Here is a 21,320-nt window from a genome sequence, read left to right as displayed (position 1 = left end):
AATGTGACAGTTCGTTTCAAAATTTATTGAAATTTGAAAACTACACAGTTACAAAACTTACTGGACCAATGATATGTTATTTCACACATAAAATGTTGTTTACACCTATTTAAGGATATGTTTCATTATCATCATTTTCAAAATGTCACAAGTAACAACGTATCTCATTTTACTGATATTGATACAGGTATAATATGGTATCATTTAGATTTTGTTCACTTAAATGGATTTGAAGAAGAGTGATTGAAAGGATTTGAGATGATTTAAAAGTAAATTTTTTTGTTTTTTATTTGAGTGGATTTGAAAGTAATGAGAATGGATTTGGAAATAAAATTTGTGAGAATTAGTATAAGATTTGATTGATGTGACATATTAGAAAAATTTATTTCCAAATTCATTCTCATTTACTTTCAAATCTACCCAAATAAACAACAACAAAAATTTATTTTCAAATTCTCTGAAATCCCTTCAATCACTCTCCTCCAAATCCATCGAAGTGAACAAAGTCTTGCTCTGTTACTTTTGAGGGAGATGATCTGAAGAAGATTCAATGAAAGAATTTGAGGAAAAAATGAAAGATGAAGTAAGGTTTTCTTTTTAAAAGATTTGGAAACAACTATAAAATTTTGTGAATAATTTGATGAAAGTAATAGATAAAAAAAATTGAATAAATTAAATGATAAGATTATATAAATTAATAAAAGATAAATTACAATTATTTAAAATTAGTTTAAAATAAAACCTGGATGATTTTTCTGTAAAAAAAAAAATAAGAGATGTAATTAATTTAAAATAAAATGTTGTTGTTTAGAAATAATTTTAATTAAATATTGAATTATAAAAAAATAATACTAATATTAATTAATTACTTTTGTCATTATAATTTTTTTTATTATTATTTTTAGATGCTGCATTATATTCTCCATTAATATTATTTTTAAATACATTATATTTCATTATTAAACTTATTATTATTATTATTCAATTTTTGTTATTATGATTATTAGTTATCAATTGTATATTTTAGAAAAAAATCAAAAGTCATTTGGTAATTGGATTCTTCAATCTCTCAAATCACTTCATCCTGTGAGACCTCAAATATTCTCTCATTTACTCACAAATCTTTAGAGGGAAACACACATGTGAGCAAAAGGAACATAGCCTAAAAGAAGCAGCACAATTGGTGTTTGTTCTCATTTGCATTTTAGTTTGCTAAATATTTATGACTCAGGTTGTTTAACTCACCCCTGATTGTTGGCTCAACGGATCTTCACCATAATTCAGTATCAAAAATTGCTTTCAAGGTGACAGAATTGTTGAAATCTTACAAGAAATATTGTCACCTTATTCCTAGCATTATGAAGTGTATTAATGGCTATACTGAATTAGAACGAGACTAATTTCATGCAGCTCCATTGAGAATCAGTTTCAGCGTTTGAACAATGTATCTAAAAAGCCCTCTCCAAATCTAGAGCTGTGTAGAAATAGCATTACTGATCGAGAACTTGCCAGAATCGGAGGGAGAAAAACATAAATATAAGCCAAAACCCAGAGCTTAGAAGGTAATATTACACGCAGTTATAGTTTTAAACGGTATGTTTTGCACTTCAGACAGAGAACACTCGTATCTGCAGGAATGGTCCATGACAGGGCTCCCAAAACAGAAAACATAATACTGTTTTTTTTTTTTTGGCTAAGGACGCACTCCACTACAAATCAAACACGAAATAATGTTACAAAGTGAACCTATATACCAAAAGCATTGCTTTCACGAGTTATTTTTCTCGATGAACGTTGCTATATAGTTAGTTCTACACGGTATTGACATTCAAAACCCTACCACTTCTCCTTCTCTTACTATTCCTAAATTTCCATCTTTCTACACCAACTAGGGGTGGGCAAACTGCATTATTTGCACTGCACTATAAATCTATTACAATTAACTATAAAATGATTTTAAAAAACTGAACTGAACTAAAAAATAGTTCAAAAAACTGAACTAAACTATTTTTTAGTTCAGTTAACTACAAAACAGTTCAGTTAACTACAATGCACATTTTTCTTCTTCTTTCATAAGATAAGTTTTTCATTTTTTATTATTTAAGAGACACTAGAGAGAGTGGATCACTGACCCAATAGAACATATCCCAGATTTCAAGGCTGTACTCTAATTGGGCTGGTGCATTCTTCAGAAAGTTTGTGAAAAAATGATTTTTTACTTTTGGTAGATGAAAAAAGACTTTCAACATAAATAATTTGACCAGAAAAAACAAATCAGATGTGGATGTGGTCCCAGGACACAAATACATCTGCAAAATCTTATTAGACATCAGATACTATATAGAATTTTAAGCAACTTCAGTAACAGCAACTTCAGTGACAGCAACTTCAGTGGCTTCAGATTTTCTTTTATCACCTGCTGCAGTGGCAAACCTTTTGAGCAATTCATTGTTCCATCTCTGCTTGTGCAAGCCACCAGAACCATGGATGGTGAAGGAAGATGAAGCAAACAACCTTCCTCGCAAATCTTTCAAAGCCAAACGTATTGGCCTCCTCTGTATTTGGAAAAGTAAAATAAATATTAAAAACCTCTTCTTTGCTTTATCATTTAAACTATGATCTGCCAGAAATTTAGATGTCCCTACCAAAATTGATGCTTACAAAACTCACTGTGCAAAAACTAATGATGTTCCTTATCTATGTATATTACAATTTACTTCATGTTTTCTATTAATTAGCAGTTCAATAAAAATTTCATTTCGATTCCCTTTTGTTTCTTCCTTTCGAGTTCAATAAAAATTTCATTTCGATTCCCTTTTGTTTCTTCCTTTCGATCTGTTGAGTGCAGTAAGAATTGCAGATAGAACAGGATCAAATCTCAACATAACATGACAATGGCAGAAAATTGTTTACTTAATTATCCATCAATAACACTAAGCTTAAATAAATCCTTAAACTTAATTACCTTTGTCCTTAAATCATACTTTAATTACAATCTTAACCTTTTAATGTAAGTCTAATACGTTTTATAATATAACTATACAAATTATTACAAACACAAGACCAAATCCATCTACTTTAACCTAAAATTAAGAATCCAACACAAGAATAAAAATTAGAAGATCAAACACTAATCTCTAGCAAATCTCATTTTGACCTGTTCATTCTTTTCTGCAATCTATCAATCAAAATTTTCCATGAAAAGATGGAACTCAACAATAAAATTTGGAGAGAAGATAAGCTGACCTTAGAGAAAGCTAAAATCATTTTATGCATTTAAACTTTTGTAAGAATCTGGCATCTAAATTTCCTGAAAAGTTTATGAAAGAAGTTTGCTTTATCAACTTGACTCAGGCCAGAAATCAAATTGAAATGAAATTCCTACTGCAAATACTAACCCTCCATATATATACTCCATATTATGATTAATAAATCATAATATTCCTGAAAAATTATCACAATATCTTATAACAATATGGCCATGAAAATGTAGCATACCGACACTAATAGCAAATCTCTATTGAAGATGGAGTAAAGAATTAAAAACTTCATAAAACCATTGTTAGGGAAAACAAGACACAATAGTCATTAATTTCAAGCTCAAGAATAACATCTTCAATAGCCTTACATTAAGGTCGAGGACTTACATCAATGCTTCTTTCTTGATTTTCAATCATCCAAATTAATAGCAGCACTTAAAGGTCCCACTTCATCTTGAGATGTTATCTCTATAAAAATAAAATAAAATATTTAATCATTTTTTAACACGTAAAATATAAATTAAAAAATATATAAATTTGTCATATAATCTCACCTTGCTCAAATTTCTCAAGTTCTTTAGGATCCTCGTCAAAAAGTATAGAGAAAGGTGTTCCTTTTAACCAATCTTGTGTGCAAACAAGCACTTCCACTATTTTAGGCGTTAAGCAACTACGATAAGGACTAACCACTCTTCCTCCTGTACTGAATGCACACTCTGATGCTACAGTAGAGATAGGAATGGCTAACACCTCATTTCACGCCTCAATGTAGTGCAGGATGGGACTTCAAATCGTGGTTGCAAGGACCATACAAAGTCACGGAAGTCCTCATTTTCCACAAATCGAAAAGGAAGCTCGGACTTCACAAACATCTTCACCAACTTCATTCGAGATGCATTTTGGTCAAATTTAGAAATAGTTGGTGAAGGGCTAACACTAACTTCTGTAGTTGATGATAAAAGCTTTTGCCTTTTGAATGCTTCTTTATTAGGATTTGGTGTGAGGGTTTCTACCGTTTCTGACATTCACGTCACTACATTAATTAAGAGTTCAATCAAACAAAAGGAAAATTTATCTAATTATATTTTAAAAAAGACAAAAGAAAGTATCACGATCTAAATTGTAATAGTTAAGGACTACGTTTGTTGCAATGGTCTAATTCTCTACAAATATCAACCAAATTAAGGTTTTATTATTAGGATTCCCTAAATTCTGTCATGAAGAACCAAATAAAGAGTCACTTTTCAAGGCATCATAAGAGTTATACACAAAAATTCCCTCTTTTTATCTTTTTTTTTCTAGCTCACTGTGCCTACCCTCCACAAACCCGCATTCGAGGAAGGGAAGGTAACAAACACACAAATACAAATATACAAATAAATAAATAACCTAATATTTGGTTAAATACTTAATGATATATTTGGTTTAGGAAAGAAAATAAAAAAAATGGTTGTGATTGAAATGAAAATACAAAAGTAAAAAACAAATGGACAATACATTTTGTTTAGTTTTTCCTTCCCGGTTTTAGAAAGAAGGCTAAACATGTGATCCCATTTATTTTTAATGATTTTCCGCCTGTGTTAAGGAAGGGAGATGATTTGTTATCTTTGTTTTGTCTGGTAAGCTCATCTTAACAAAGAATATATATATATATAAGAAAAAGATAGGAAAAGGAAGGTATTGTATTTATTTATGTATGGATGATAAAATGTAAAGAAGAGGGATAATAAGTAAAAGAATAATAAATGAAGTGGTGTCTCTCTACAGCTGTTTGATAGGGTGGGGTTTTGCAAAGGCTGAGTATATTTGGAGTGTTTATCGTACGTGTGAAATGGAATATAGAATATGTTTGTTATTCTAACCTGAGGATGCCTAAATAGGGGCTAACTGTTATGAATAAGAAAGCGCCAAAATAGTAAGGAGAAGTTGACAGAATAATTAAAAAGTAGAATAGCATATTATTATATGATTGATGAGAGAGTAGTAGTAGTAGTAGCAGTAATAAAGAAATGGAAAATGAAGGTGGTGAGAAATTTCAAAGAGGAGAAAATGGTCAAAGAAAGTAAGGAAGAGAAAGTGTGACAGCGAGAAAGCTCGTTTTTCAGAAGCAGTGATAATAGTAATGGTATTAGTATAGATATGAAAACAAATCGCATCTCGAAGAGTCATACAAGTTAGACCTCCACACCCACATGAAAAATAAATGTTTCATGATTTCCTATATGTTTTATTCTTTTTGTTTGTTTTCTATGAGGCCTTGGAAAGAGAAGTGCTATTCCAAACATTCCCCTGTCAATTTCTACGCCAAACATTACTTTAAGAGTTATACAAAGAAAACAAGATCTTTAGAGTTGACCAACATGGAGAAAGACACTTTATGAGAGGGTTAAGAGTGACAAGCTGGAACACGATTATTCTGCTTAAATAGCCATAGCCTTATGGAGTCCTCTACAAACCAAAAGACCTTTAAATCAACTTGGTTGGGATTCAAGGTAAACTCGTTAAATTGTGGAACAGATATCTCATTCATGGATTTAAGATATAATCAAGAACTCTACGTCACACTAAAAGACAGGCACAATGAACATTCAGCATGCAAAATGTTGACACTTAAGATTATAATAATGACAGGAAATTGAATATAATCACGGCCTGAGTTTACCTCTCTGAAAGGGCGTATAAACCAGGGAGTTGATGAACTGTAACGCAGAAAAGTGCTTCCAACAAAAACTCCACCACTTCTTAGTATCCGGGTGATTTCAGCAACCTATAGAAAGTTTACAGTGTAACACTACAAAAAATGTGCAATCCAATAAGGAAATGAGCGGTTCATGATTATTTAGTTTAAAATTAGGGTAAATGTAAACATAAAAATTTAGGATAAAATTTAGGCTAAGTTATTTTAAGTAGTGCAGACAACTGCAGCATTGGTATTTTGAGGCTGCTGCAGGAACTAATTTTCCATGTTTCTTCTCTTCACATCCAGTACAAGTAATAGAAGATTTGTCAGAGTGTTTGATTCAGCTTATTTTGAAAAAGATAATAATTTATTTTTGCTAGCGAAGAAAGCCTAAGAAAAATAAGCTACTGTTCTCCAAAATAGTTTTCAACCAGTGTGCACTTGAACAATTATCATGTATGTGTTTATACATCTTATGCACATTACAGGCACATATATTGTTGACCAATAAAATCAGAAAGAAAATAACTACCATTAATCCATCTGTGCTCCAATACAAAAATTAGATTCAATTATTCATTCAGGAAAATTTATAAAGTGGAAATCTATGTCAGCTTTGTCTGATATCTGTCAGGTTCCTCTTTATAATCTCTTTCTATATCTCTGGAGGAAAGAGTCCAGCTTTATGATGCAATACTTCAGTTATTTTATGACATTGAAGCAATAACTGTTCTGTTTAGCAAACATTCACTCCAATCTGCAGTTCGAGAGGATTCTTCTACTTGCCTCAACCAAACTTCTTAGGAACACGATTATAATGAAGGAATCGTTATGTGATGACTGAGATGATTTGGTAGCAAACAACCACATGTAATATCCAAAAAAGGGTCTCACATAACTAGTTGAAAATTCAAAGAACTCAACTATTTTCCTTAGGGTTAAGAGACACAATCCATAAAGTAAGAAGTACCAACATTATATTGCACCATAAACACCTTAAATTCATCAATCAAGCAGAAAAATAAGCACAAAGAATGAAAAGGGACAATAAAAATGGCGAAAAGAAGAAACCCCACAACATTAAAAATTTCATAAATCATAGGTTTAAGGAAAATACAGAGTAAGGCGGCAGCACATAGAGGCAGAGACAGCACAGACAGGTAGAGACAACACGGAAAAGCAGAGTGACAAGCTGGAACACAATAATCGAATCACTAGTTACCTCGACGGTCGGTATGGCAGTGAACAAGACAGGCCCCTCGATAGTCGATACAGCAACAACGACAAGGGTCAGAGGGGTCACTGTTGAAACTCTCCTTTGTCGACAGAGTCACGGTGGCAGCGGTCGCGCGTCACGGTAGGGCTAGGGCAGAGTCACCGTGGGTTTTCGTTGAAGCTCTCTTTCGATGACAACGGTGGGCAGCAATTGGGTCACGGTAGGATTTGCGACGGGCCTTCAACGGCGACGGGCCTTCAACGGCGACGAGCCTGCGAACCTTCCACGGGAGCCTTCAACCATAGAAATACTGAGAAAAGAATGTAATGAGATAGGAGAAATTTTTGATTGCAAACCTAAACCATAGTACAGTTAACTGTATTAAAAATAAAATAAGTTCAGTATATTTAAACTGAATTGTTAAACAGTTAACTAGGTTTTAATAAAAATAGTTTATAGTTTTTAAGTAAACTGTGCCCAGCCCTAACACCAACCACACCTGCAAGCATCGATGCGGCGGAGACATACTGCTTCCTTTTCCTGCAGATAAACCCTATTAAAGGATCACCTTCATTTAGATCTACATGCGGTGAATCCCAACCCATACTTGATATTATATAACATATGAACCAAGGAGGAAGAAGGGACTGAGGGCATCTTAAAACAAGAGGTCAAAAAACACTCTAAGTTCCAGTATAGCAGAATCGTGAAAAAACTTATGGCCACATTTTTACTATTCTCTCAAGTAACCTATTTTCCTCCTCCTTGGAAACATGTGGGTCAAGATTGCGAAGGCTTTTAACAAAACTGTTGGCCTCATCCCGACGGTTGAGCTTACAATACCGATCAACAATGGAGTTATAAGTATTCTGGTCTGGTTTACATCCCTGCTTGATCATGTATCGAACTACATCAATAGCTTCAGCAAACATCGAGTCGCCGGCATAAGTTGCAATAAATGTGTTGTAAGTTACAACATCAGGAATAAGTGCAGCGTCTTTCATTTCAGAAAATATTCGCGAAGCCTCCTTCATCCTACCATTTCTGCAATATGCATAAATAACAGTATTGTATGAAATTCTATCAGGTTTCGTACCTTTCTCCAGAACTTCCCTCAAGATTTCTTCTGATTTTTGAAAGTTTTCAGAACGGCTGTACATATACATTAAACTATTATATGTAGTCAAACTCGGAGAAAATCCCCTGTCATGCATGAAGTTCAAAATCTCGTTGGCTTTGGCCACCATCTGCTTCCTCCCATATATCGAAAGCATTGCATTAAGAGTAGTAATGTCAAGCGAAATTCCTCTTCTCCTTAATTCCAAAAAGGCACGCTCTGTATACATCAGGAGATCACTCTTGCTGTTTACTAGAACAAGGGTCTTCAGAAGAACGGGATGTGTTTCAATAGAGCCGGAGTATATATCCTCCGCAAGAGCATTCATCCTTTCAATCTCCTTACTATTGGCATAAGCATGAAGCAAAGAAGAATATGACATCTCATTAGGTTTACACCGTCCGTCCTTCATTTCAGCAAGGACTTTCTCAGATTGTTCCCAGAGCCCTCCTCGGGCCAATGCTGCTAAAACAGCATTGTAGGTAGAAAGATCCGGCACCACTCCAGCTTCGAGCATGTTCTTGTAAACGGCCATTGCCTGGTCAAAGGAACCACACCTGCTGTAGGCACTAATCAGAGTGTTGAAAGTATCCCTCTCCGGCACAAAGCCAGCTCTCTTCATTTCTTTAAATATTCCAGACACCTGGGAGTGCATTCCATTTTGTCCAAACACGGCCAGAAGGGTGTTCCAAGTAACAATATCAGGGGAGCAATTGTACACCTTGATCTCGTCAAAAACTTTCATCATTTCGGCAAACTTTCCTCGGTTGCCATGCATCTTAATAAGGGCATTGAAGGTACAAATATTAGGCTTGCATCCCACGGATCCCATCTCTTCAAAAACTTGGATGGCAAGCTCGTCTTTTCCGGCCTTCTCAAATCCGGACAAAAGGGTGGTGTAGGTAAAGACGTCAGGCTGAATCCCCTTGTCCAGCATTTGGGTTTTAAGCTGGAGTGCCTCCTCCAACAAACCACCTTTAGCACAAGCAGATATCAGGGAATTGTAAGTAACAACGGTGGGAGAAAAGGCATTGGCTTCCATCTCTCTGAGGACCTGCATAGCCTCTTTGGGGCGTCTGGACTTGCCATAAACATCCAATAAGGCATTATAGGTAACCTTGTCAGGGGTGAAACCCTCCAGCTTCATCTGCTCAAAGAGGTGAACAGCTTCTTCGTAGAGAGAACCGCGGCGACAGCAACTAATAAGCGTATTGTAAGTGTAGAGATCGGGGGCAATCCCGCGAGACTTCATGGAGTCAACGAGGGCAGTGACGTTAGACCAAGGCATGCCCATTTTGCCGTACACATTGAGAACGACGTTGTATGTGATGAGAGTGGGATTGCAGCCGTCTTGTTGCATCTTGTTGAAGAGGTTGACGGCATCCCTGTACCTGCCACTACTGGAGTACGCATTTATCAAACAGGTGTAGGCATAGACATCAATGTGAACACCGTCGTTTTGGAGAGCCAGGAGCAGGGAGGCGGCGGATGAGACCCGCCCCGCTTTTCCGAGAATTTTGAAGATGACAGTGATTGCAGAAGTGGTAAAAAGTGGAACGGAATGGTGAGTGGTTCGAACCCATTGGAAGACGGCGAAGGCAAGTTCGCATTTGTTGTTAAAGCCTAAGGCCTTGATTATCCCCAATATATCGGAAGCGGGATTTGGTTGGTCCAGAAGAGGACGCAGAATATTATCTAAGTGAGTGGAAACGGAATTGGAATTGGTATTGAAATCGGAACGAATTAAGGTGCGGAGAATTTGCTGACCTGAAGAAGAAAGGCCGTGAGGAGACCATGGTTTGCCGCGGTTGGGGTCGAAGGACTTCCCCAGAGCGACGCGGTGTCGGGAACGAGAACTGGAACCGGTATTCAGGTCATGGATAAGGGTAGTCATTGGCGGTGCTGAGGTTGGAGTAGGGGTAGGGGTAGGGCTGGGGCCAGGGGTCATCACTCCAACAGAGTTGGGTTTGGAAGAAGGGGGCGACGGTGATGACGGTGACTGTGACGGTGGCGGTGGGTTTGGGAGGAGCAGAGGAAGAGCCACCTTTTCTACCATCCCCATCCTCTCACTACCTTTGCTTCTTGTGAGCTGTGTGCGGAATTGGCATTCGAAGCTCGGATATTTTATGCCAAAGTTTTCCACAACACGTGTCCCGCGTAGCTTCACCAATTTCAGTGAAATCCAAAAATGGATTCAAACTCATACCATATCTACCCGCCTTAGTAATGCAAGCAGGCCCAACTCCAACATCCCCTCACACATTACACCTTAAGTTCCCGACCTTAATCCAAACAACAAATGAAAAAAAAAATATGTTTTCCACATTTCTAACCACTATTATAATATTAAAATATCTTTTTACCATAATTAATATGAGGATCTTTCAAGTTAGCAACCTCTTATTTTTTTTCATCATTGCACCCTTACAGAACAGACCCCAATTACATTGGATTAGCAATTAACTAAGGTCTTAACGTGGGTTGAAGAGAAGACAAAGTACAAGAAGTTCGGCGTTATGCCCCCTTTCAAGTCCGTAAACCGTTCTTTAAACCTTTTACACAAAATTTAAACAGGAGTCTAGGTTCCACCTTAGATAAAAATGATTTAAATGAGTTTAAGTTTCACATTAAATAGAAATGATAAGATAAAGTATTATATAAAGATGAAAGATTCATTATCTTAAAATTTTAAATAAAAAAATTAATGTTAATCTCTTATATAATTGAACTAATATCTCATTTAGTATTGTGTTTTTCCAGTAAATCCTCTGGATAAACCTAACACCTTATACAAACTTCAGAATATTAATCAGAATAATCGGAGATCTACTATGTGCGGAATTAATCTATATGTCTTTTGTTACCATTGAAAAAAAAACTTCGTAACAATAATCTGTATGCCTACCATGTTTAGATTTGTATGTCACAGCTAGTATATCTAAAAATGACAAAAAATAGTTATTGCAGTTTATTTTCCGTTTTGAATATCAGAAAGAACAGTCATATTGTGAAATGTATCACTGCAAGTTTTCGCTTTGGCTATTTGTAACTTGTCATGCCCATAAGTGGATAGTGTTACTCCCGAACATAAAAATTACATTGTTTAAGTTCAGCAATACAACTATGTTTATTAGTAGTGATAGTGACTAATCTTGTAAATCTGTGCAATATATGAAGACCTTACCAACAACAGGTTGAGACACAGGAGGAACCATTCAAAATGAAATTATCTGTCTTTTAGTCTTCCAATTTAAAACGCGTAAGGGTCACCCTTCTCGAACTTACATTTTGACCATTCTATGTTTGTTGCATCATTAACATCATTATCATAATAAAATAAGCACCAGAATGGGTTACAGTGCACTAGTTCAGAAACACTGCCACCCTTTTTCACCCTTCTACTCACCCTGTTCATAACTTATCGGCGATCCTACCTTAAACCAAAAGGTAATAACAATTTAATCATCTCATTAATTCTCCTGATCATTCATCTTTCAACGCTGTGAATACGGGTAAACACTTCTAAATAAGCACAGGGGAATAGCAGACTAATAAGCAGAACTTAGAAGCATGGCATTTAAGATATCAAATAGAAACCTAATAGTCATATAGAAAACCTAATAGTGAACCACTAACGCTCGCTGAAGAGACTACACAAATCAAAACGAACTCTTCAACAATGCTGGTTCTGCATTTCAAGTGCAAGAAAAAAAAGAAGCTACGTTGTCGCAGGACAAAATACTCCCAAATATAACTGTTGAATACACTAACGGTCGACCTTCATACAAAAACTTAAACTTCAGTTTTAAGGAAGTGAGGGCTAATCAAGCGAGCAACCTCTAGCATACCAACTCGATCTCTCTCTTCAAATATCTTCTTCAGCTTCTCATCACAAATTATAGTCCTCTTGTCTTCAGGGTCCTATCAGAATTACACGAACGGTTCAGTTAAAACTATGTGTTGCTTAATGTATTTTTGGAATGCAACATAGAAACAGAATAACATAATATATCAAAATAACGCAGCACCAAACCAAAGAACATGAGGTGAAACTTGTAAATACATGGATGAGAAAGAAGTATGAAGAAATTGACAAGGCGCATGTAGAATAAATATATTAAAGGTAAAACATAATGAGTAGAGAAATTGGTATGGAAATGAAAAGTCAAAATCCCCATTTAAAAAAGAAGGAAGCAAACCCTAAAAGAAGAGAGAAAAACTGAAGGTAAAGAGTAGAAGAGAACAGATTAGGTATTTGGAAAAGGAGGGAAGTTGGGGACCTGAAGATTGTTGGCCTTGATATAAGCCCAAATGAGTTTGAGGGCTTGGGTTCTGGAAATCTGTTGAGCGCCGACGAGGGCTGCCATTTCAGGGGTGACATCGCGGGGTTTCATGATGCCACGGATTTTGCGGGTTCCTTGGTCAGACTCAGAGACCTTGCAAGAGATAACGGTTCGCACCATGCGCAGTGGAGAAGCAGAAGCAGAACGCGAAGGCCTCGTGAAGCTCAGAGCGTGGGCCTCTGGAAGGAGAACGGAGGAAGACAAGAGCCCGAAAGACAGAGACATAGCCACAGCCATAGCCACACTATCTACCCACACACAAACACAGAAACCAACAAGATAATACACTCACACTCTTTCTATACTTCTTCTCCCTCGCCAATATCTCCTCCAATTTACCAAAATACCCTCTCCTTTCAAATTTCTACAAACAATTTATATATTTATTATATTTATATATTAATACATACAGAATTCAACAGTAAACCGTTGCAATATTTTAAATAAGTAATGAAAAAAATATATTTAGAAAAAATCGACAATTTTGTACTTCAAATTAGAAAAAAAGAAGATAGAAAACAGTTGTGTTGTGAATGCCCAAACCCTAAACTTTGTTAAGAAAAATACCTCTCTTCTGTTTCCTCACAGGCCCGGCCCAAGAGAAATGGCCTCAGCCCAGACGAAATCCAACTTGGTAGATAATTTACTTACCACACCTTCGAAATTTCTCATGCACTGCCTCCTTATACTGGAATTAGGAAATAAATCTTTTTAAATCATTTTGAATGAAATGCAGGAAGTAATTATAGGTGCACAACATAATTCCCAACTGGGCATTGGTTGGGTAGTGATAAGAAGCCCAACAGGTTTTCCAGGGTTTCGGTATCCGGGCAGTTTCTTCCTGCACTTCTTGTGTTTCTTCTTCCACGTTCATATAATAAATTTCCCATTTTATTTTTTTAATTGTATAATCTAAAAGACAAAAATTACATTCAGATTATCTGGAAGCTTTTCGAATTTTATAATTCAAAAACTAAACACGAGTTTGACTTCTACAACTTAAAATTAAAAAAATATAGATTGTATCAAAACTTATTTTTAACTTTTAAATTATATAAAACGAAATTTTTTTATATGAAATGCTGAAAACAAATATGGAGGTGCAGGAGAATCTGCTGATTTTTATTTTCACCTTTTGGTTTTAGGAAAATGAGTTTTTCGTTCAAATTTTTATTTTATACTAGTGTGGATTCGTTATATTGTGGTTGAATAGTTTAGTAAAATTATAAATTTATTAATAATGTTTACAAACTGGATAAATAAATTGATTAACAATAAAAGATATAGTATTTTTTTAATTAATATTAATTATTCAATAGTTTATATAAAATTTGTCAATAATAATTGAAAAGACGAAGTCAGAATTGATATATTGATTTTATTACACAATGTGTCGACATTTGAAAAAAAAAACTTAAGAACCGAAAACCATATTATTTATGTAAATATTTAATTAAAAAAGCTATTGAAGAAAAAAAAAGTACTCACTCTTGCTATTTTGGTAAAAAAAAAATATAATATTACAATACTTTGATCACTTTATAAGTATACATGAAACAAAAAATACAAGCTAATATAATTACTCATACAACATTAGTAAACTCTTTACAAATAAGTAAACATGGAAGAAAAAATAAATATCAATTATGTATACGGTAAAATAACATTCTTAAAATAGGTTACTCGACTTCATTTATCACTTAGTAAACTAACTCAATTCGACTTATTTATTAACAAGTTCAAAGAATTTGAAGCTCATCCAATCCATCACAGTAAGTTAAACGAATTTATTAATTGGTTTACTTAATTATAATTTTTTTGTTCAATCCAAATATAATATTTTTTTCTAATTGAAATCTAAACAAAATTCAATCTAAATACAATCCAAAATTAATAATTCAAAAAAAAAATACAATACAATTTAAAATCAGATTAAACTCCAAATATAATTAAAAAGTACAACACAACTTATCATCTAACATTAAATCATTGTCGTCATTTATTTATTATAATATTAGAATCTTGAATGGACAAATCCAAAACACAAAATGGTTTAAGTTTAGAGTTTTTATTTTTTTAATATAATATAAAATTTATTGATAGGTTGGTAAGTTAATCCGATTTACTTCGAATTCAATCTGAGTGAGTCAGATTCTTAACGTATTGAATTGAATTCAATTTTGACCATTGACATAACGCTTTGATAACACTACTAACCATATAAACATTGGAGACCAAAGATAATTTTGAATTGTTTTAATTTTTCTTTGAAAGAATATCTATAAAAGCGATATCTTTATGCATATTATTTATCCTTAGTTCTGAGTTTTTGTATCAGAGTGTTGAAAGAGTCTAGAACCTTAACTTCCTACGTGCAAGGTGAGTGGTTGAATGCACAATGATTAGTTCCTCAATCATTGTCTGTAAATTGAACCAATCTCCGAAAAGCGACATGGTAATCTGGAAATAGGATAAATAAAGAGCAGAGTGTGAAGGTTGGTTAGTTGAAGGCGTTGCTTAACGAGGAGGATGATTGATGTAGGAAAATATAGGACCTAACAAAAGGACCACCTTATTCTGCAGTAGAAAGAGAAGGTGGTTGTACTAAGCAAATATGAGTTGGTTCTTTTGGTAGATACTCCCTTTCTGAAATCAAAGTTCCAACAAACAAAAACTGCTTCCTTCTATATTTTCTATCTGTATAAAAGTACAAAGCTGTGTCACTGCTTCTACATTAAGACACCTAAGCCATGCAACACCCTCTCAAGGTCACATCCAATTCGATTGTTTTGTAAGCAAACTCGTAATCACTTTTCATCGTTAATTAACTTTCTCCATGTTCCTGTTCCTGTTCCTATCCATATCTTTACCCGCTTTGATTCAACGAAAAGCAAACACCACATGTGAATCCAAATAATCATGTTTATTATTGCTCCCCACCATAATTTGGGGTTGTTAACTCTTTGCTCATTACTGATCCATGTTAAGCTCTATAATTAATCATTACAACTGATGATCTGTTAATAAGTATACCAAGGCTGTCCTGCATAAACCATTCGATTGTTTTAACATAAAAAATTAATTGTCTGTAACATGTATGACATAAATACTCTTAAAGAAATTAGAAAGATTAAAGGAAAAGATTATTATAGATGGAGATAGATTAATGGGAGAGAGACATGATGATTGATGAGTGTGTGGGGAGGGAGATCCACCTTACCAACCAGTCCTTGGCTTTTGCCACAGCCCTGAACTTGGAGTACAAATCACACATGCTCCCCCATGACCCACACTTAGCCCTTTTTTTCCCCATTCATATATTCTTCTCATGCATACTTCCACATGCTTTTCCACCATCATCATCTGCCTTCTTAATACTTCCTTCTCCCACCCCATGCACCACCCTTTACACAGATTAGAGACAAACTTAGAATTTCAATGAAAGAAAAAAGACAAAGGAAACCAAATATGAATTAGCAATGGCACTGTGCCCGTGACAATTAACAATTATCAGGTTATCAATTTAATAGACACATGTGCTGAATACTATACATATAAATCATTCTGGTATGATTTCATTGTGTGTTTTTCAGACCAGAATGATTTGTATACTCTGTGATTTAAATCAAGCATATCACTTTTACTGATATTTAATAAATGATCATCGAGATTTTGTTACAAGAAAGCTTTGAATGGTGATATTTTGATATATGGAGTACGATGTGGTTTTATTGATGACAAAAGTCTTGAGAGAATTCATCAAATACCACGGTATTAACTAGAGGAATACGTAAGCAAGATGCAAGCACATTAATTTACTGCTGTATTGTGCGGAGGTAGTAAAGTAAGTACGTAAAAAAGGTGGTAAATGAGTTTGAGTGACGGTGTTGTCTCATATCATTTGAAATTGAAGTCCAAGTTGATTTGAAAAGCTAACGGAAAAAAAAGGGGGGATTGGTTTTGTTGAAGATGTAAATGTTGACATGCTTAGGTGAATAAACAGTTGAGTTATAAGTTAAGTTGAGGTAGCACATCGCACTATGATTTTGGTGGTTAGAGCCGCGCTGTCATGAGTGGTGGTGGGTCTGGCTACTCATGCTGAGATGTGTGCGTTTGGTTGCGTTTAGATCCAAACTTACCGAAGACTCTGCCTATATAACCTCTCCCCTGCTTCGCTCTCATACTCAAACTGCCACCACTTCCGCCGGTTCACCATACAAGTTCAAAACATGGAGCAACATTTGGTTTTCTTCGTTGCCTTGATATGCACCATAGTTGCCGGCGTTGGAGGCCAGGCTCCATCCACCTCCCCAACCACCTCTCCTGCGCCTCCCACCCCCACCACTCCCCAGGCCTCCCCACCTCCCCTCCAGTCCTCTCCGCCTCCCGCTCAGTCCTCTCCGCCGCCTCTTCAGTCTTCGCCTCCTCCTGCTCAGTCTCCACCACCGGCTGCCACACCCCCACCTGTCAGTTCTCCTCCTCCGGCCTCTCCACCACCTGCCTCCCCTCCTCCGGCCTCTCCACCACCTGCATCCCCTCCCCCGGCCACTCCACCCCCGGCTTCTCCCCCTCCATTTTCACCACCTCCTGCCACTCCCCCACCAGCCACCCCTCCACCGGCAACACCTCCGCCAGCAGTTCCTCCGCCGGCATTGACCCCAGCACCTCTCTCCTCTCCACCAGCCACATCTCCAGCTCCCGCTCCTGCCAGTCTGCTTTCCCCGTCTCTCTCTCCTTCCTTGGCTCCCGGTCCCAGCCTCTCCACCATCTCTCCCTCCGGTGATGATGTAAGTCCTTCACTCCTCTCTCTTTCTTTCCATCTCTCGTTTTTCATTAACAGAATCAATTCAGTGCATTTTATCTGTGTAAAAGTATGTCCATTTGCAATACACATGTTTTTATCATATTAACATGTATTCAGTCTAAAATATTTGCATGATGTTACTTTGTGGCATTGCAGAGTGGGGCGGAAAAGTTGTTGTCCTTTGAGAAGATGATTAGGAGCATAGTATTGGCATGCGCTTTGCTGTCCATGATGTTCTAGAGATCTCTGTCTTCGGACCCAATTCATGTTTTTTTGCTATTAATTACCTTCTATATATTATTTTGTACGTGTATGTGATATGGGACTCTATTACTGTATTTGAATTATATACATTGCTTGCATTCTTGGGAGATTTCAGAGGAGGTTTTGTATTTGAGGGCAGTTATTCTGTATTCCACTATTATTAGTTTATCTGGCTCACTATCTTCTTCCATCTCTTCATTCTTTTTTATCAACTATAGTACTCCTATTTTGCATACTTTATCATATACTATTCCCACTCTAGATACGTCACATTATGAATATATCAACAAGAAAATCAAACACCATTCAAGATCGAAAAGTTAACATCCACCAAAAGTTTGTTTCATAGGCAAAATAGAAACTATCAATAACAATATCCAAAGTTATAGCTACAAACAAAACTCACTTCATTGATTGTTCCCTTGGGGAATTCTCATAATAGTCTGGCTCGCATATGTAAGCTTCTGAAACAAACTATGAAGAGTTCAGAAAAACACTAACAAAAGTTTCATCGATGCTCAAGCAGAAGAGCCACCCTGTTTTTATATATGCCTTTGTTCATAGTTCTTGCGTCTTTGGACGAAGGTCAGAACCCGTTTCCCATAAGGATGGGTGTGCAGATATGGATAATTCAACAAAATTATAGTTGAAAGCATTTTATAAACATTGCCCTGCAAATAAATAACAGACCCTTAGTTAATGCATTCAACCATATTTTGAAGAAATGGACCACTGATACGAAAAAGAAAAGTGTTGAGCTCTGTATAACCTTGCAATTTTGCAGCGCTCTTTGAACAACATAATTCCCATAAGGATCCTGTATAATCCTCAAAAAATTTTGAGTGTACATTAACTCCTGAATAATATCAGCAGCATCCTTCTCTTCTGAGAATTCTAAGAGGTGTTCCACCACATTGCTAGCATGCTTGTTCATAGATAATTGAGCATATCTACCTTTAAGTTGTAACATTATCTCTGCATTTACACCAGGTATCTTCATTTTAGCAACGTACTGCACAGCATAATTTCTGTAAAAAAATAAATAGTTAAGTTCAAACTGAATGAAGTATGACCAAAATAAAAAATTGCAATTTTTAACACTCTTGACTAAAATAATTACAATTTTTAACACTTTCTCTTGACTAAAATGTATTATAAATATCGTTTTCCACTTCTGACTTGATAAATTTCCTCTTTGATTCTATAGATTTCATTCCATCTTAATTAATAGTAAAGTGTGTCATAGAAAGAGTGTATTATCATCATGTCTAAAATTGCAATTCATGTATGATACACTCCTTAGTTCACTTTTTCCAGCACAATATATTGTTTTTTTTAAATAATACAATCAAAAAGAGATTCATATTAAATGTGAAGTAAGACTTACAAAAAATTAGGAGCCTTAATAATATATTTTAACTAATAATGAAGCGTTAAAAGAATATATTTCTAAAAAGAAAAAGGAAGATAAAGAATTGGAAATAAACCCAAAAGGATGTTCAGTAAGGAGTGAAGCATGTGAGACTATTTCTTGAATCAGCCGCTTCATACTATTGTCTTTTGCATGATGAAGGCATTTTTGAAGGGTAGAACATCCACTTTTGTCTGTTGCAATTTCCACACAGTTCTCTGCTACTTCGTCTATAATAAACTGAAAGGAAGATTTTCAAATGAGAATATATTTATATATTCATATTCACAACCTGAGACACTGGGAAAGATCATAAACATTGTAATATGAAACAACCCTAAACAAGCTAAGTGATAGTAACACTGATAAGGTCTTAAATAGTTGTAAATGAGTCTTCAATACTGAACATGACTCTCGCCAAATGCTTTTATTTTCCTTTCCTAAGAAAAGGTATTTTAAGAACAATGAATTTAGTAAAATTACTTTGTGGTGAATGAACAAGTTTAAGACAGAGTGTCTAAAGACTACATTAATCTCATGACAGTTAATCTTCTGATAGAGACACAAAATGTTTATAAAATGTGAAAAATATTGTCAATAGAGTATAATATTTATTTTGTGTATTATGTGGTTGCTGTTCGTTTAAACTATGTTTCTTATTTTCGGTTCTTTATGTTTGTACCCATATGACAAAAGCATCATCATCATTATTGTAATTAAACCATTTAGTTGGTACCTAATAATGAACACATCAACTTTTTATTTAGAAATTGTTAAATAAATTATAAGAGAAATGAAGGATGCTTTAATACAAATCATATGATTATACTATACAGTAAAAATAATGTGATAGAAATTTGATATTAGGAAGAAGCACGGAGATGACTTACTGTTGTAAGCGCAGGGGAGAAAAGTTTGAGGCAGTGGTTAATGACATGACCACCATTGATATTCTTACTCAATCTCACACAGATCCTCTTCACAGCGAATATAACAGCAGATATCTGATCTGGAGTCTTCAAATGCTCCAACAACTTCTGGAAGACCAAACTCCTGTAGTGTGTAAGAATTCAGATTCAAAACATTGAAGTTAGAATTAATGTAACAAGAAATTGAAACAGAAGCATAATCTATAGAACAGAGGTACCCATGATTATGCATGCACAATTCCTTAAGCTTGTGCTGGTTTTGAATGACCAAGTGAAGAATCCTGGTGATGTGGTGGACAGAGCTAGCTTGCAAAATAGCTAGAATGGAAAGATCGCAATGTTGGTCCATCATTAGGTCACAGAAGTGATCCTTGAGTTGGCTGAAGATCTTCTCCATCACGTCTGGTTTCCCCAGCTGCTGACGGGGCATTTGTGTGACTGAGATGAACTGCGCCTTCACATCTTGAAGCGCAGAGGAAGTGTGATGCTGAAGGAATTGTGCAGAACAGTGACAGCAGAGTGCAGTGGAGCAATTGGGTGAAATTAACGGAGGGGTGGCGGTGAAGCAGAGCCTGGCCATGGAACACGAGAGAGCATCAACAGAAATGGAATTCTTCCAAAGAGAATCCAAATTGGTGTGACTCTGAATCAAAGGGGAGAAGAAGCCCTCTTTCGGAGTGGACTCAGCTGAATCAACCACATGTTTGATCTCCGGTGGTGGTGACGGATATGGAGAAGATGATGCACTGACACACTTCTCCATGCACAACTATGGACAGAGGAAGACAAAACACAGAACACCACTTCAACTATATCAATTATATATATATAAAATTGTTGTCATGATTTTACAATATAATTTATCATGTAATTAATAATTTTGTCTTTTCTATTTTTTTCAACTTATCTTATCACTATTTTTAATTTTTATATATACATAATTAATTTTTGGATAAAAAGATTGTTCGTGTTCTTCAAAGAACAAATTGTTTTAATACTATTTTCATAAGCAATCATGTTTTAATTTTTTCTTAATCTTTAGGTAATTTATACATTTATCGCGTGTGAAGGTGAAGAGAGAAAATGAAGAGATAAAAATTTGTAAAATTGTTTTATTGACTCGAGAATTTTTATTGTATTTTTTTTTAATTTTCTAAAACAATCTTAAAAGACAGGTAAAAGAAGATTTAGAAAACTATACTTATGTGGTAAATGTGCAAATAAGTATATCATTGTAACATCTTCATTAAACATGAGAGGATTGAAGATGCATACATAGAATAAATTAATTAAATT

The 21,320-nt window shown here is 35.2% G+C and overlaps 4 protein-coding genes across 13 annotated transcripts; 1 reads left to right on the top strand and 3 right to left on the bottom strand.

Moving 5' to 3' along the window:
- Positions 1-2,161: 2,161 nt before the first annotated feature.
- On the bottom strand, positions 2,162-10,420 carry LOC148191826 (uncharacterized). 10 transcript variants are annotated; one of them, XM_088100158.1, is made up of 7 exons: positions 7,656-10,409; positions 7,163-7,466; positions 5,923-6,051; positions 3,815-4,293; positions 3,648-3,728; positions 3,247-3,310; positions 2,162-2,555 (listed from the first exon to the last, which is right to left on the bottom strand). In XM_088100158.1, exon 1 carries the CDS (start codon positions 10,333-10,335, stop codon positions 7,873-7,875), a length of 2,463 nt encoding a protein of 820 aa, XP_087956284.1. In that variant the 5' UTR covers positions 10,336-10,409; the 3' UTR covers positions 2,162-2,555; positions 3,247-3,310; positions 3,648-3,728; positions 3,815-4,293; positions 5,923-6,051; positions 7,163-7,466; positions 7,656-7,872. The 10 variants fall into 10 exon arrangements, with proteins under 10 accessions (XP_087956284.1, XP_087956292.1, XP_087956283.1 ...); XM_088100166.1 differs by lacking the exon at positions 3,247-3,310 and having other exon boundaries at positions 8,253-10,420; XM_088100157.1 differs by lacking the exon at positions 3,247-3,310.
- Positions 10,421-11,825: 1,405 nt separating this feature from the next.
- Positions 11,826-12,904, bottom strand: LOC124844859 (SWIB/MDM2 domain superfamily protein). Its single transcript, XM_047321872.2, has 2 exons — positions 12,554-12,904; positions 11,826-12,194 (listed from the first exon to the last, which is right to left on the bottom strand). Exons 1-2 carry the CDS (start codon positions 12,851-12,853, stop codon positions 12,066-12,068), a joined length of 429 nt encoding a protein of 142 aa, XP_047177828.1. The 5' UTR covers positions 12,854-12,904; the 3' UTR covers positions 11,826-12,065.
- A 3,872-nt stretch (positions 12,905-16,776) lies between these two features.
- On the top strand, positions 16,777-17,874 carry AGP9 (arabinogalactan protein 9). The gene is made up of 2 exons (XM_047321870.2): positions 16,777-17,403; positions 17,577-17,874. Exons 1-2 carry the CDS (start codon positions 16,846-16,848, stop codon positions 17,658-17,660), a joined length of 642 nt encoding a protein of 213 aa, XP_047177826.1. The 5' UTR covers positions 16,777-16,845; the 3' UTR covers positions 17,661-17,874.
- A 124-nt stretch (positions 17,875-17,998) lies between these two features.
- On the bottom strand, positions 17,999-20,805 carry LOC124844856 (pumilio homolog 12-like). Its single transcript, XM_047321869.2, has 5 exons — positions 20,243-20,805; positions 19,986-20,148; positions 19,172-19,335; positions 18,454-18,712; positions 17,999-18,355 (listed from the first exon to the last, which is right to left on the bottom strand). The coding sequence occupies exons 1-5, from the start codon at positions 20,785-20,787 to the stop codon at positions 18,227-18,229; spliced, it is 1,260 nt and encodes a 419-aa protein (XP_047177825.1). The 5' UTR covers positions 20,788-20,805; the 3' UTR covers positions 17,999-18,226.
- Positions 20,806-21,320: the final 515 nt, after the last annotated feature.

The sequence above is a fragment of the Vigna umbellata genome, chromosome 10 (genome assembly GCF_029865625.1).
Source record: "Vigna umbellata cultivar VRB3 chromosome 10, Vumbellata_1.0, whole genome shotgun sequence".
NCBI lineage: Eukaryota > Viridiplantae > Streptophyta > Magnoliopsida > Fabales > Fabaceae > Vigna > Vigna umbellata.
This window is presented reverse-complemented; position numbering and strand designations above follow the sequence as displayed.